Below are 16,238 nucleotides of genomic sequence, written 5' to 3' on the forward strand. Positions count from 1 at the left end.
CATGAAAATTAACTTGAAATATTGTGGAGAAGAGGTTGGGTTATGGATAGTGGGGAGGGTATGTGCTATGGTGAGTGCTGTGAAGTGTGTAAGCCTGATGATTCACAGACCTGTACCCCTGGGGCAAATAATAGATTGCATGTTAATAAAAATAATTAATCAAAAATAACAATTAAAGAAAAGAAATATTGTGGAGAAGTTAGAAATGAATGGATGATGATTTCCAGTTTTTCCAGGTCCTGGAGGATAGTAATTAGCTGGTGATTTTATGCATTTCCAGACTTTTGTTTTTAAACATGTATGTTCATGGTTTGTCTTTGTCAGCACATGGTGGGTAGCTTCACCTCTAGGCCTCAAAAGCAAGCTCACTGTATAAATGAGAACATCAACGTACTGATATACAGTGAGGAGTTTAATAGGGCATGACGATCAAAGCACTGAGCTCGGCACTTCTTTATAGATCAATGGAGATGGGAAGTCAAATTATGATCAAAATGTTGAATTGTTAGAATCAGAATTTTAACAAAAGGAATTAAATGATTCAGATGTTTGCCATCATCAGTACCTTCCTCTCTTTCTCACCTCCAAGACACCACTTAAGTTGACTTCTTTGACTCCTATTTCTTCATTTCCAGTTTTGACCTACCATTGCCCTCCCTCAGTTTTGCCCACTTGCTACACAATTCTGAAGTGCTCCTAGTGAGGTCTCGCCTTGCCCTCTGTGTTTTCGGTTGGTTTTGCAGATCTCCTCTCTGATTCATAGTGTACTGACTTTATGCATTAACCTTCAGAGCCTTTATTGTCCTCATCACCAAGTTCTCGGTGGTCACTTTGCCACTGCCCCCAAGAATGGCCACACTCTGCTGAGTAACGTTGATCACCATTAGGCTGTTGGTAAATATTTCAAGCGCCCAACCTCTGCCAGAACTGGAGAAGGTATACAAAGGATCTAAAGCATGGTCTCTAACTTCAGAGAGCTTGAAGGAAATAGGAGGGGACACTGATGCATAAAACAATTAAAGATCAAAAAAAAAATTAAAGATCAAGGCAGTATAAAATGGAGTCCTAAGCCACATAGTATAGAAAGAGAATAAGACAGTGAGAAGAATAAAATGCTAATTATCAGATACAGAGATACAGAGGACAAAAAGCAACAGAGAACTAAGAGGGCAGTGGTGTCAAGAATTCAGAGGAGATAGCACTTAAAAGATAATAGACTTGGAACTATGTATAAACATATGCATACTCATGTAAAAATTTTATGTTACACTAATCATACATAATTATGTATTATATAATTTTAATTAGTTTAATTGATAATAGGTATATGATGTATGTTATGTAATATGTGCTATGTGTTATATACTATATATTCATTACAATATATAGAGAGAGATGAATGAACTGGCCGAAATTGTGGTTAGTCACCAAAGGCTTTTTCATAATACAGTTCTTTTCTTCCCCTCCAGCAAGTGTTAGAGGTTGTCAAGCCTTCAGGTGGTCTCTTCCCAAATCCTCTAGAAGAAGGAATCTCATTTGATATTTATTCAACATTCATAGAGACACCCCCAAAACTGGATACAGAAATGAAGGTAGGCTTCCTTCTGTCTCTTAATTCACCTTGTTTCAGCATGATATTCTCTATGGGCAGGAGAAAAAAAAAAATGCTCTTCCGTTGTCTTTCCTTCTGATTTTTCCCAGCTCAATATAAACATTTCTTTTAGGGTTGACTAGCTGGTGGGCCAGCTGAGAATGGCTCAACAATTTTAATCTCTCTACCTTCACTTTCCTCAAAGTAAGCACTGATTAGCAGCCCCATGACTTGATCTGTCCATGAGAAATGCAGGATAACATCCAATCAAAATCTTCTTCCAGATTGACATCGTTCCTTGTAGAAAAGCACCCAGGAGAGGACTGAGGGCACATATAAATCACTGAATGGTCCAGAAGTCACTTAAGTGTGCTTTCCTTTTAATATTCCAGGGATTGGATCAAGAACAAGGCCCTGAGGAATCTAAATCAGAAGCCAACACTTTCGCCGTGGATCCTTTAATGGGTTTCACCATCAAGGATATAAAAGCAGTGTTGGATCAAGTCACAGATGATATTGTAATTGGCTTTCAGGTACTCACCCTTGATAGTGTGCTCACTTACTTTATTATTACTGGTTAATTAGCCAGCCTGAGCTTTAATGTCTGTAAACACTACCCACACTCTGCCAGCAAGAGTGATCCTTAGGATGGAGGACTTCAATTTCACATCTCCACGTAATTCACAGTTGAGTCATCGGAGACTCAATAAGATCACAAAACAGATTCACCAACAACACCTAGTGGTGGGGTGTGTTGCCAGTTTCCAAAATCCCCCATCATCAGAACCCAAAAAGTCACACAGTAAAGACTCCATGCCTGTCACACTCTAAACATGGCTCATACAAGAGTAAACCAAGAACGAACGTGGAATTTCAACCACGGTTCTTAGGTAAGTCTTCTCACCAAATTTGTAAGAAGAGGCCTAAAAATCCTTGAACTCCCTGTCAGGTAGTTTGTTCATTTTTAAGTACCATTAGTAGCTAAGCCATGTTCACCAAAGGCTGCATGGAAATGGGGATGGGACAGCTATCCCGGTAGCTCACAGATCAATCAGTTTAACTTTATGTTTAATCTTTTTTTCCTGTCCAAACAAAACAAAAACCCATCTTTACCTGAACACAAAGATTTAACATCATTTTTCAGGCAAAATGGTTAAATAAGTGAATTGGATATCTTAAGAAGATTTATGATTTCTTGTAGAAATGACCATGAATCAATAGAACAACATACTACATGGTTAAAATATTAATGCATCTCAGGGAGGGATTTAATTGTTATCTGAACATGAGATGATATATGAAAAGCACATCATATTAACAACTAATTTAGAGAGAGCAAAAGATTGGCTTGGCATAAGCATACCTTGTTACTTGTCTAATCATCAAACGTTAATGCACTATTTACATGAACATTTAATGATTTGATACGAACAGAATCAGCCAAAGTCCTCAGCTTAATAAGGGGTGTTTAGTGTTTACCAGAAATAGTGGTAGAACACGTTTTACACAAAGCTTTATTGTTAACAATCCCATGAATGTAATAACTGGTTACTGTGTGGAAGGGCAGAGTGCAGTTGAATTAAACTGAGTTCAGAACATATCTCCTTTTTAGATTTGATAACATTTCATCTAAATATAGTTTATGTATAATCATGGCCCTGGGCTCCTTTGCCATCCTGCAGCTCTGAAATTATTGCTGAGGAACTACTAGACAGTAATAGAATTGTTTGCAGGCTCCCAAAATTGAAAACATCTTTACCAAGGCCATGTTCCATGTAGTGAGCAGTATATTTTTAACTGTTCATTGAATTTTTTTTTTTAACTGTTAGAGTTTGCAACACTTATACCACTACTCTATAACAGAAAGAATATGATTACTGTATGCGTGTGTTATTGTCTCTTTGGCCTGAAGCCAACCTTCCTGGCCCTGGAAGTTCATTAGCTGGTTCATCTAAATGCAATTAGGCATAGAAAGAACTTAGACCAGAGGTGGTGGGAGCAGATCTTTTAGGTGCCACAATCCTTTCCATTTTAAGTGGATTCATGGACATTAATCTGGGCCAAATTACTGCTGATTTTTCAGTAAAATGGCTTGGTGATATGGATTTATACAATGTCTCAAGATATAGCAAACCCTTTTATGTCTTTTCTCTCAACAGTCCTGGTAAACTACATGAGTAAGAGTCAGGCACTTCCCTGATAAGTAAATTGGAAAATGATAGACATGGAAAGACTAAATCATTTATCCAGCATTTCCAGAGTCAGAAACTGTTGAAAGGCCCCGAATGGGAGCTGTGACCTGGATTCTAGTTCTAATCCCAGTGTTATCCACAAAAACCACACAACCTCTAATATCACAACCAGACTACTTTGGACTTTAATACTCCAGTGGTGTGGCACAATTTCAGTGTTTACCCTTGTGTCTTGGTCAAGTCCCAAGTTTAATTACTCTCTGCCTACCTAAAATTTTTCCCCTGTTTTAGATAGATAGGTTATTTTCCCCTTCTAAACCCTGACTTCCAATGTTGCTCGCTCTTAAAATTGCAACGGTCCTGTTCAAAGGTAGCCACATGTCAGTGGTCAGGGTAGGAACATGCTGACTGGCTGTAGGAACAGTTAATGAATTAATATTTGCAAGATGTTTTCAATTTTCCAATAGCTTTTTTTTCTCCTTTATTTAAGAGCGATGTTGTTATTATAATTTTTGGAGGAAACAGCAGTAGAGAATTCATGTTTTGAATCCAGTTTTTTTAAAGCTCCTTCTCCAGTGTGGTTTCAGGCATTTTCACTTTTTATAATTCAGAAATTTCAGAGAATGTAGTGTGAATCTTTAAATTTTTTATGTTAATCCACTTACTTTCCCATTGACGCACTTTATAGTTCTAGAGATTTATTAAGAATGAAGTTATCTTGGCCCTGAGATGTTAATTAAAATTATACTGAATAGAGCAAACATTTTAAGCTTATATAGTTTAGGTATTATAATTTTAAAGATACATTCAAAATGAAATTATTTTGGCCCTGAGTTGTATAATAAAAATTATACCCAATGGAACAAACTTTAATATATTTAAAGAATTACGTTTCAGAGAAATATGAATACTAACACTAAATTCTTACATTAAATGTTGGCTGTTGGCCCTGTCCAAGCAAATAATGTAAAAACCTTGAGGGAAGTTTGCCATCTTGGGACTTCAGGTATTTTTAGGTCAACTTGAACTTCCAGGTTAGAAAAACTGAATGGGAGAACACCTCAAGGTAGTGGTCAGTGAGAGGATACTGAGACCAGGTCATAGGTTTTCTTTCGTTCTTTTTTTTTTTTAATTAGGTCTTGTACTATTATTATTTTTTTAAGATTTTATTTATTTATTTGACAGACAGAGATCACAAGTAGGCAGAGAGGCAGGCAGAGAGAGAGGAGGAAGTAGGTTCCCCTATGAGCAGAGAGCCCAATGTGGGGCTTGATACCAGGACCCTGGGATCATGACCCAAGCTGAAGGCAGAGGCTTTAACCCACTGAGCCACCTAGGCATCCTGGTCATAGGTTTTCCATTCTTACCTTAAAGGCAATAGAAACTTTCCCTATGCTAGTGATTGTGGGATAGCTAATCATCTGCTCAGCAGCATTTGAAGAATAACATGGAGATGTGGTAGACTAATGACAACCTCGTTCTTGACCAGAGCAGGAGGCTTTTCATCCAGGCTCTGCTGGTTGTACCTGAACTGAAGTACTGATCACCATGGTCTAGAGATCTGAGATGTCAGCACACAATGCTATTTGGCACAGACTTTATCCTCACAAACCTTCTCCCCCAAGCCCACACCTGTGTCAATGATTTTTGTTTCGGTGAAATACCAGAGAGGTCTCCGGGTTAATGTGCAAACACAGGTGACACAGTAAAACAGAAGCTATCGTCTATTAGGTTGCACACCAGAAAGAAGCAGGAGTAACATATTTTAAAAATATTTCACAGTCATACTACTGAAATATAACATTGGTGAATATATCAGAAAATTAGGAGTTGGAATTACAAATTTAAAAGTTAGCATGTAATGTTAACATACTTAATTTTTAACTACTTAATTTTTCAGGTAAGAACTAATACCCAAGGTGGCTAAGTGACTTATCCAAGGCTACATAACTAAATTAATCCATCTCCTAGACCATTGCTCTTTCCACCTCTACTAAAACCATGACCGAGGGGATTAGTGATTTCTGAAAAATGACAGAGTTCCTTTATAATCTGGAGACCCATGTTCATTCTTCCTTGCCTCCTCACCCAACCACCAAGAAAGAAAGAAGGAAAAAAAATGAGAAACCAGAGGCCAGAGCCTCAGGTAGGGCTTGATAAAACTTGAATCGGGGCACCTTGGTGACTCAGTCGGTTAGGTGTCTGACTCTTGATTTCAGGTCAGGTCATGATCTCAGGCTGCTGAGATGGAGCCCCATGTCAGGACTGCACTCAGCAGGGAGTCTGCTTGAGAGTCTCTCCTTCTCCCTCTGCCCACCTCATGCATGCTCTCTCTCTCTTTCAAAAGTAAATAAATCTTTTTTAAAAATAATAACAATGAGGGATGCCTGGGTGGCTCAGTTGGTTAAGCGGCTGTCTTTGGCTCAGGTCATGATCCCAGCGTCCTGGGATTGAGTCCTGTATCAGGCTCCTTGCTCCTTGGGGAGCCTGCTTCTCCCTCTGCCACTCTGTCTGCCTGTGCTCACTCTCTCTCTCTCTGACAAATAAATAAATAAAATCTTTTAAAAAATAATAATAACAATAAAAAAAAACTTGAATCAAAAAGACAGATACTCACATAAGGAGAATTGTTAACATCAATGATCTTTTCAGAAATATTGATTCTTACCATGAAAGTGAAACAAAATCTTATCCGATAAGGTAACCAGGGTGTACAATTCAAAACTATCTATTACAGTTACACTCATAAATAAATAAAGAAGAATGAACATTTATATGTAGCCCAAAACAGTATTTGATTTTTTAAATGTATTCTGTATAAATTGAAATAACAGAAGTTTCTCAAAATGCAGTAACCCCGAAGACATCAAATTATGTTATAGATGTTAACATTCTAAACTTCAAATTGCTTATTAATAGTTATGTGTATGAACTACTCCTCGTACGGTCGTAAACGTTTCTTAAATCACCTAAACAAAACACCAGTTTTGCCACATCGCTCGCCACTGGCTTCTCAATACATAATTTTATTATCTGTCATGAAAAAGGGAAGACATTTCCGGGACTACTAATGTTCAGATAATGTGGAAGGATTTCTGGAATTGTGCAGGTAGTAATGTCAGCCCACAGAATATCACTGCCAGAGGCTAAATGCTATCACAGCTGCAGCAAACACTCAAACCTGTCAGCAATCACGTACTTTTTTCTACCCAAACTGTACCACAAAGTGGCATAATTCCAAGAGTTATAATGTATGATGAATATTCTTAATTATGAAAACTGTTCTAATTGTGAGATTATTTGTGTTGTGATTTCACAACAGAAGCTTTCTGAGATCTCATTTAGAAGGTATTACACAGGAGACAAAAACATGGCACAGGGGTGGGGGGAGCCACGACGCCGCCCTCACTGAGCCCAGAGCAGTTATTCTGATTCGGTGCTTATTGGTAAAGTCTGTCTGAAAATACAGATAAATTATCCTATCTCCCAACACAAGGCTATGTGAAAAATGGCTGTCCAAATACCACTTCCTGTTCACAGCAGCCATGCTATACGTCGGGAATGTGCACAGAAATATGATAAAGTTTATCACATCACTACAGGCTGAAACACGGCTCTGTCTGCAAAACAGGAAGGTGTGTGAGGGATAATGTCTGTCTTTAGGCACTATAGTATGTCAAAACCACAAAGACAATGTGCAGCAAAAGATAGCTCCATCATAACCACTTTTTTATGATTGTCTTCACAGACCGAGATAAACGAAAAGCTGCAAATACAGGAAGAGGCCTTTAATGCACGAATAGAAAAATTGAAAAAGGCCTGAGGACCCAGTACAAGGAGAACGATGCTAAACTTCACAGAAACAAACACAACCAGCCAGAATAATAGACCCTACTTAGCAGCCGAACTCCTTCATTTTGTTGGGAGAGGAAAACCAAGATCCACATTTTATTATCTGAAGTAATTAGAAAAGTATTGGCCCCCATTTTGCTATCTCCTGTCCCATAACAGCCTCCAAATTTATGGCACTAAGAGTAATAAGGACATTTTGTATACAAGAGTTTGGAGAATTATATATAAAAATACAATTACTTTTACGATACTCCTTTGACATTTTGACTAATAAATGCTATTCATCTTCAGGGAGAATGAAGCCAACTTTTTTAAATAAGGAAAAATAATAATAATTTTATCCATATTGACCCAGTGAGCTGCCTCATTACTGGAGCCCTGTGAACAGATACGACACTGCCAAGGATAAAACATGCTAAACAATAGTAATTAAAATGCATATACTATGGGTTTTTTTCTCCCCTTAAATCACTTGGTTTTCTTATTTAAACATTTCAGTGTGAAGCCAATTTTCTGAAATTATATAATGCAGTTTGAAGCACTTTAATTTATTCTGTACTGTATTTGTTATTTCTAATCTTGTTACTCTCCCAGGAGAATACATGACCTATATAAAAAGAAGCAATGTATAAATGGTTATTAAAGACCAACCTATATATAGATTGTAAAAATCTTAAATACAAATCAAACTCACAGAGCTCTTAAAATTAACTGTTATATTGGAGTAGAATGATTGAAAACACCTCAAGCCCCTTAAATATGCTTAGTAAAATATGATTTTAGAAGAAAATTTGCCAACTGATTGTTTCAGGTTGGATAAATTAAAATAATAGCTAGCTAGATCCTTTCCAAATTTCTTAGACTTTAGAGTATCTGAGAATGGAGAGCATTACTGGGAAGGGGAGAGTTCCTTTAAGAGCTCTCCAGCTGAGGAGTGCCTGGGTGGCTCAGTCAGTTCGGCGTCTGCATTTGACTCAGGTCATGATCTCATGGCTCCTGACATGGAGTCCCACATCAGGCTCCCCGTTTAGCTGCTTCTCCCTCATCTTCTGCCTGCTGCTCCCCTTGCTCTCTCTGTCAAATAAATAAACAAAATCTTCTTTAAAAAATAAATTTTTAGTTGATAAAGGAATATACACACTCAGTTAAAGACAACGACAACAAAGTATAGACAATGAAAAATACATTTCACCCAAGCTGGGTACCCCCATTTCTCTCCCTATGAGGCGAACATGGCTTCCAGTAAATTCTTTTTTTTTTTTTAAGATTTTAAAAATCTTTTTAAATAATCCTGAGTTTGATCCCAGGACCCGGGGGTCATGACCTGAGCCAAAGGCAGGCATTCAACTGACTGAGCCACCCAGGAACCCCCCAGTAAATTCTTGAGGAAGTATTTTTTATCCATTTAAATAATTGGATACTTGCATAGAGTGATCTTTAAAAAAAAATGTAATTTGCATGTTCTTTACATTGCTCCTTTCATCAAATAATATATTTTGGAGATAATTCCCTATCAATACATTTCCATAAGTTTTTAAACTAGTCCTATTGATGAACTTTTTATTGCTTCCAGTAACTTATGAGCACAACGCTACTTTGCCATTTTTATGAACATGTATGATTGTACCTATAGGATGAATTCCTTGAAAGGGAAACTTCTAGGTCAAATTTAATGCCTTTCAAATATATTTCACTTATCACTACATTGTTACCAACAGCAAGCATTGGCCAGTTTTTTATTTTTGGTATTCTCCTAAATAGAACATAATGTCACAGTGTTGTGTTAATTTGCTTTTATCTTCTTATTCCACACAGATTGAGCAACACTCATATGTTTATAAGCGTGTGTGTGTGTGTGTGTGTGTGTGTGTGTGTGTGTGTGGTAAATCCTCCTGATAACCCTAAGGCAGAGAAAGATAGGTATTATTAGTCTCATGTATGGTTGTACCTGTTGTGGAGCCTGAAGCTTAGAGAAATTATTAACTTGAACCGAGTTGCACAATTAATAATGGATGGATCAGGGCTTTAAACCCAGTTCTGACCTATTTTATAGATGAGGAAACTGGAACACGGGAAAATTTTAGGTACCTTTCCCATGATCACACAGCCAGTAAGTGGTAGAAACAGGTTTTGAATTTAGGTCGCTATGATCATAAAACCCACATTCTTCACCTTTATCTTCATTAAGTTATCTCATTGTCAATATGAAACAAAGTGAAAACTGGCCTTTCTTTTTTGTAGTAAGTTATAATAAAGGAACACACTCATTTTGTTGTTACCATATTAAGTATTTAAAAACGTTGCCCAAGACAGGAAAGTATAACTCAGCTCTGTTCGCTTGTTCATTCATTCATTCATTCAATCATTATCCTGTCCATAGCAATTGATTACCAGGGCAATGAGTAGTGAGCCAAACAGACATGGTCTCTGCCCCCAGTAATCTAGTAGAGGAAACAGTTAATACTAACTGTGATTAACTATTTAAGCTTTGGGGAATTATGAGACTATTGAACAAAAGTTTGGAAGTTCATGACATGTTCCACTGGTTTTGACATTTGGGCTAGGAACTGAGGGATACCTAGAATAACTAGAATTTTAGACAGAGAATCATGTGCAAAGTCCCTGGGACACAAGCAGAGGCTGAACAATTTAGACACAGTCAAAGTTCTCTCAGGGTACCATAGACTACATTAGAGAATTTCATTTTTTGGCTAATAGCAATGGAAACTTGTTGATAAATTTAAAATAGCAACTGACATCCGATTTGTATTTTTTAAAAGGTCATCTCCCTGGTGCTAGGACTTCTATCCATGGAGATAAGGAAAATAGTATTTTCGTAAAAGGATTCCTACTGCTAATGATGCTAAGCTCTACTTCTTAGCAATTCCTACAAGTGAGATACATAAAGAAAAATTTTGACTTTTTGAAGTCACAGAGTTCACCTACTTGAAGCAGTCTTTGACACAAAGGCAGCCTTCTGAAGAGCCAATTAAAAACCAATACTAACCTATTACTTAGACAAGCAGCAATCTTTCTCTTAGCACCCACAGTAAGATATCTTTCTTCCATCTGCAGAAATAATTTGAGGCACTTTTTTCCTCACCTCCATGATAAGTTTCAAAGAGAAAATATATTCATTATGTTATGAACAAGCCACAGACTGCCACAATTTCAGGTATTTGCAGGCACTGTTGCGCCTATATATAGCTGTGGAGTCATATAAAGCCCCTATTTCTATCCTCCATTTGATTGGAACCATTCAACCATCCTGGTAGATAATAAGTTTGCATGTTCTTAGATTGCATTTCATTATGCTTCAGTTCCCCTAGAGAATAAACGTGCTCTTTTTCCCAACAATTGTAGAAGAGAAATACTTTTGACATCTCAAATTTCAGAGAGCCTCAGGAAGACGTCACTCTTCTGGACATCAAAGTCTTTGTTTGTTTTTTTTTTTTCCCCTGGACATTGATTTGTTAAATAAGAGAAGGCTGTACTCCTTCGTGGCAGCCAAAATATCTATTAATTTAAGTTTCCTAAGCAAAAAGGAATCTAAATCAAAATAATACCATCTTGTTGGAATTTAAATTCCAAAACAAAGAAAGAATACCAAAAATCTCTTTTGTTTTTAGGGTCCCTCCTTTTTTCATGGAAGGACCAGCAGTGGAGATTGGCTTATCTTTTTTCTTGGTTAGAGCCACCAAAGACTTTTGTATTATTTTTATTTAATTTTTAGCTTCAGAGAATGTTCAGTGCTGATATTTCCAAGGCTCATTTGATGTTTGTTTCTTCTTTTGAATATACTCAGGGCACTTTCTAGCTAGGACGAACAAAATAAGACAGATAAGGTCCTTGACTTGTTGGAGTTCATGGAATTGATAAAGTTTATAATCTAGAAGCAGATGATAAACAAAGAAAGAAAAAAGAGGATTTTAGATAAAAATACATGATGTTAATAATTAACACAAAGCTATGGGACAGAAGGTTCCGGGATGTGGGAAAGCTACTTTACCTTGGGTGCTCCCTGAACTCTGCTTTGGAGTTGTGGCTTTCAAGTTGAGATCAGGGTAGGAGAAACCAGCCATGGGCTACACCATGGAACAATTGTTCCAGGCAGTGAGGATAGCAAGTAAAGTGCTGTTGCCAAGTAGAACCTCCAATCACACAAAGCAGCTCTCAGGAGAGACAGGTCTACCCACATCTCACTTCTGGGAAGTAACCTGGCTGCTCTGCACCTCAGACTCTAGTGTCTCGTGTTCTGAATCCAGTACCTTTCCACTCTGTCAAGTTGCCATGGTCATATTGCCATATCTAAAAAAATACATACATTATTATAACCACAAATGCTTATTGGGATAGTCTGAAACCCAAATAAACCCACCTACTTAACAGAATCTTGGTCTGAATCTTCCTTGCAAAAGAATTTCAAATAAATTATATAGATATTCTACTCCAAACGAGGAGGAGCATAACTCCCGTCATTACATGTGAGCTGCGCAGAGTGACTTCTTTCCAAAGAATACAGTATGGAGAGATTACCTTAGAGTTAAGAAACCTGACTAATGCTACTTCCTCCATATAATCAATATCAACATCAATAGTCAAAAATCATGTTGATGTCATATACACTTGATATGAGTTGATGAAAATAGTACTTTCCTTCCAAAAACCAATAACCCTTGACTAACCATGAGGAAAAAATCAGGCAAATTCCAGTAGAAGAATATCCTACAACATACCCTATCAGTACTCAAAACCATCAAGGTCAGGGGTACCTGGGCTCAGTTGGTTATGTGTCTGCCTTCAGCTCATCTCATGATCCCAAGGGTCCCAGGATCAAGCCCTGCATCTCATCAGACTCCCTGCTCAGCTGGGAGTCTGCTTCTTCCTCTCTCTCTCTGCCCCTCCCCCTTCATTCCCGTTGCGTCTCTTGCTTTCTCTCTCAAATAATTAAAATCTTTAAAAAAAAATCAAAATCACCAAAAACAAAGAAAGTATGAGAAAATGTCATAGCCAGAGGGAACTTAAGGACACATGACAATAAAATGTGGAATCCTGGATTCTGGAACAGAAAAAGGAAATCTAAAGAAATATGAATATGAACTTTTACTTAATAAAAACGTATCAATATTTGTTCAGTAATAGTACCAAATGTGCCATACTAATGCAAAACTAATAAGAACAATAGCAACTATCAATAATAGGAGAAACTGTGGACAGGGAGGGGAGCAATATACAGGAAATCTCTGTACTATCCACTTAATTTTCCTGTATATCTAAAACTCTTTTTAAAAACCATCTATTACAATTTAAAAGAATCTCAGTCAAAACAAAATTAGTTAGGAGGAAAGATATCCCTAGTCAGATTTCACCTCTGTTGTAGTGACATTCCCTTCCGGTGACACATGAAAAATCAGATATAGCCATCTTGCAAACTGGCAGGAAAAAGAAATGCTAATAAAGAAGGTCAAAGTGATAAATTCCATTTTTAAGAGAAACTGCAAACATCATCAGTCTTGGGCCTCACCCTACCTTCTCAGTTCCATAGAACATTTTGATGCTTTCTAAAAATGTGCATAACTCATAAAAGCAGACGGTATATTGGTTTCTTTTAAGTACCCAACTCTACAATATAACATGATAATATGGTCTATCAGCTAACCTTAAATGAAAACATCAACCATTTGAAGGATAGTCCCAGTCTCTAAAGGTGTTCTCAACAAAGTAAATTTCCACTAGATCCCGCGAAGTCTTCTCTCAATGAACATTTCTTGACTTATATAATATGGGCATAATATAGAAAGTGCTGTCTTTAAATACAGAGAGGATAGATAGATTAGATAGACAGATGATACATAAGTGATATCCAGTAACTTAAAATCAGGCATGGTAATGATCTCCTGTCATTATACCACAAAAAAAAAAAAAAAAAAAAAAAAAAAGGTTAAAATATCCTGGATATAAATCTTTTTTTATTGATTCAATCTCAAAATTTTAAAAAGCTCCTATTCATGTACCAATAAATTTTACATGAATGCCTTGTCATTCCTACTGTCCTTCCTAAAACCAAGTTTTAAATTCAACCAGAATAAAAGTAACATGGTGCTCATTTTCAGACACCAGAGAGAAGTTAATCTTATAATGATCAACAAAATGCTTGTGGCTTTTGTTTCCTTATCTTTTTCTGTATAATTTCTGTATTATTTTTCATTAACCCTATCCAATCCCCTTTTCAGTTGTTACTGGACTTCATGGGTTAAGATACAGTTAACGTTTACGCTGAAATTCAAAGTGAAACAATAAGAGTGTTCTCACTCTACCTTGCCAGACCCAGAACTTGTTACATCTCCTTAGGAAATGTAGCTGAGTGACTAAACAAATGTGATGACCCACAGGATTCAGTTTTCAAACAGACGGACCACAGGACCATGGTGATGAAGTTCTTGAACACCATCTAATTCAACCCTGTCACATTGAAGAAACAGCCCTGACAAGTGAAGATTTTGTGATCATAGTTAATTTGTAGCAGGACCCAGGTTAGAATACAAATCATTCATTCATTCATTCATTCACTCATTGAAACATGGTTATGTTCAACACATGGGGTAAGAATTGACACTGGGCACAGAATAGTATAGTATAAGCTAAAACAGACAGAACCGTTGACCTCATGGAGTTTATAGTCTATCGGGAGAGGTAGGTTTTAATCAGTCACACAAGCAATTATAAAAATGTAACTGTAATGGGTGTTATTTAAAAAAAAGATATACTCTTGCAATGAGAGCTTATTTAGAGAATTATGAGCAAATCAAGGAAGGTTCCACTGGGAGAGTCACATTTAAAGGAGTCACTGGGAGAGTCACATTTAAAGGCACTAATGAAGCAAAAAGGGGAGAAAAGAGTTTTCGGGCCAAGGGAACACCAAGTGTGAAGAACACGGGAAATAGAGACTGTGAAAAGGGGTGTGCATGGCCAGAGCCTCAAAAGTGAGCAGGAGTATTTTCCAAAATTGAAAATCCTTAGGTAAATGGAAATTGGATTATGCAGAGCCTTGTGTGTCAGGATAAAGAGTTTTGTCTTTGTCCAAAATACAGTGAGGAGTTATTGAAATTTTTGAGAGATTTGGAGGCGGTTGGTGAAGGACAAGCCCATTTGCCCTATGCCAAGATGATTCTAATTATAATTATGAGACCAGGGAGGATGGGGTTACCCACCTAGGAGACTGCCAGCCTGGTGCTCTGCTATACTACATATGTTTCAGAAGCCATCCACCAAATTCCACTCTCCTAGAATGGCAGGACTCAATTTCCCAGGTCACATGGCAGTTGGATGTGAACGTGTAACGAAGCTCCAGCCAGAGAAATGTGAACAGAAGTGAAATGGGCTACTGAGGCTGTTGCCCAAGACCAGACAACACCTCTCCTTGTTCTTTCTTCCACCTTTCTGCTGGATGGCCGTGAGGAGAGTAACATTTTGAAGGTAATAGAGCAACTGTCTGCCTAGATTCCTAAATGCCCCCATGGCAAGAAACATTTCCCAACCTAGATCCTGTGTCCAGACTGTCTTATGAGAGAGAAATGAGCTACTACTTCTTAGGGTGACTTCATCCCGGGGTCTATCTGCTACAGCAATTTAGCACGGCCTAATTAACTCAGTGAATATGTCTGTCTGTGTTTATGCATATGCACTATGTCTCATATGGGTCAGTGTCTATAAACTGGGAAAACAACTAGCAAATTCATTAACTAGGGACCTGCTTTAGTTTTATTACATAAGGTAATTACTTCTTAGTTTATATAAGCCCATGGCCCCTCCTAGACTGACATTCTATGAAATAATTGACTGAGCCTCACAAGTGTGATGAATTGCACACCCAGGAATTTCCCATGAGAGGACACACCTTAAATAGTTTCTAGTTTAAGCAAGGCCAGTAAATTTTTAAATGTTTGTGGTTAGTTAGGGATTACTCTAATATAATAAGAAAAGTATAAATAAGACTCTAAATTATTAATTCGCTAATAATTTTTTCTTTTGGCCAAGGTTATTTCCTGAGTTGAAATACTCTAATTCACTGAAAATTGTTTACTAAATACTTCTACAGGAACCTCACTAAGACCCACATTAGAGCAAATATTGATATTTTGGGTGCTATCAATATTAACTATATTTATTTCTAAAGACCAACGTGTATTTCTGAAGTATTATTCTGGTTTGGATAGTCTACAAGTTAAAATAAAAAACACACTCAGATCATAGACAAAGTTGGGAATAGAAAATTGAGATTCTGTCAGGGAAAAAAAAAAAAAAAAAAAAGAATGGTCATTGGGCTAGCAGCTCCATGCATACTCCTTCTCCACAACACTTCATACTTCAGGATGTCCTACCATGCTTGGCATTTTCCAATTCCAATTTAGATAGAGTGGTAGGTAGATGAGAGAGAGAGAGAGATCTTTTCCTCCTTTTCAAGGATTATGCTACTGGTGCTGATTATTATCTACGGATATCTACACCCATCTACGGATGGGTGTGGTTTTTAAAATGTTTGCCATCCAAGAAGCTAAATGTATTCCAACATGCCTATGAAAAATAACAAGAAATTGTCGAAA

The 16,238-nt window shown here is 37.2% G+C and overlaps 1 protein-coding gene and 1 long non-coding RNA gene across 2 annotated transcripts in view; one reads left to right on the forward strand and one right to left on the reverse strand.

Annotated features, from left to right (window-relative positions):
- The window catches only part of CABCOCO1 (ciliary associated calcium binding coiled-coil 1), a 112,548-nt gene extending 102,803 nt beyond the window's left edge, over nt 1–9,745 (forward strand). The window contains exons 4-6 of the mRNA XM_059397485.1: nt 1,470–1,592; nt 1,984–2,124; nt 7,532–9,745. Of these exons, the coding sequence (XP_059253468.1) occupies nt 1,470–1,592; nt 1,984–2,124; nt 7,532–7,606 (339 nt within the window). The 3' untranslated portion in view covers nt 7,607–9,745. The remainder of the gene's footprint in view (nt 1–1,469; nt 1,593–1,983; nt 2,125–7,531) is intronic.
- Nucleotides 1–16,238, reverse strand: part of LOC132016247 (uncharacterized) — a 36,811-nt gene that overhangs the window by 16,647 nt on the left and 3,926 nt on the right. The window lies entirely within an intron of this gene.

This window comes from Mustela nigripes, chromosome 4 (genome assembly GCF_022355385.1).
Source record: "Mustela nigripes isolate SB6536 chromosome 4, MUSNIG.SB6536, whole genome shotgun sequence".
NCBI classification, from domain to species: domain Eukaryota; kingdom Metazoa; phylum Chordata; class Mammalia; order Carnivora; family Mustelidae; genus Mustela; species Mustela nigripes.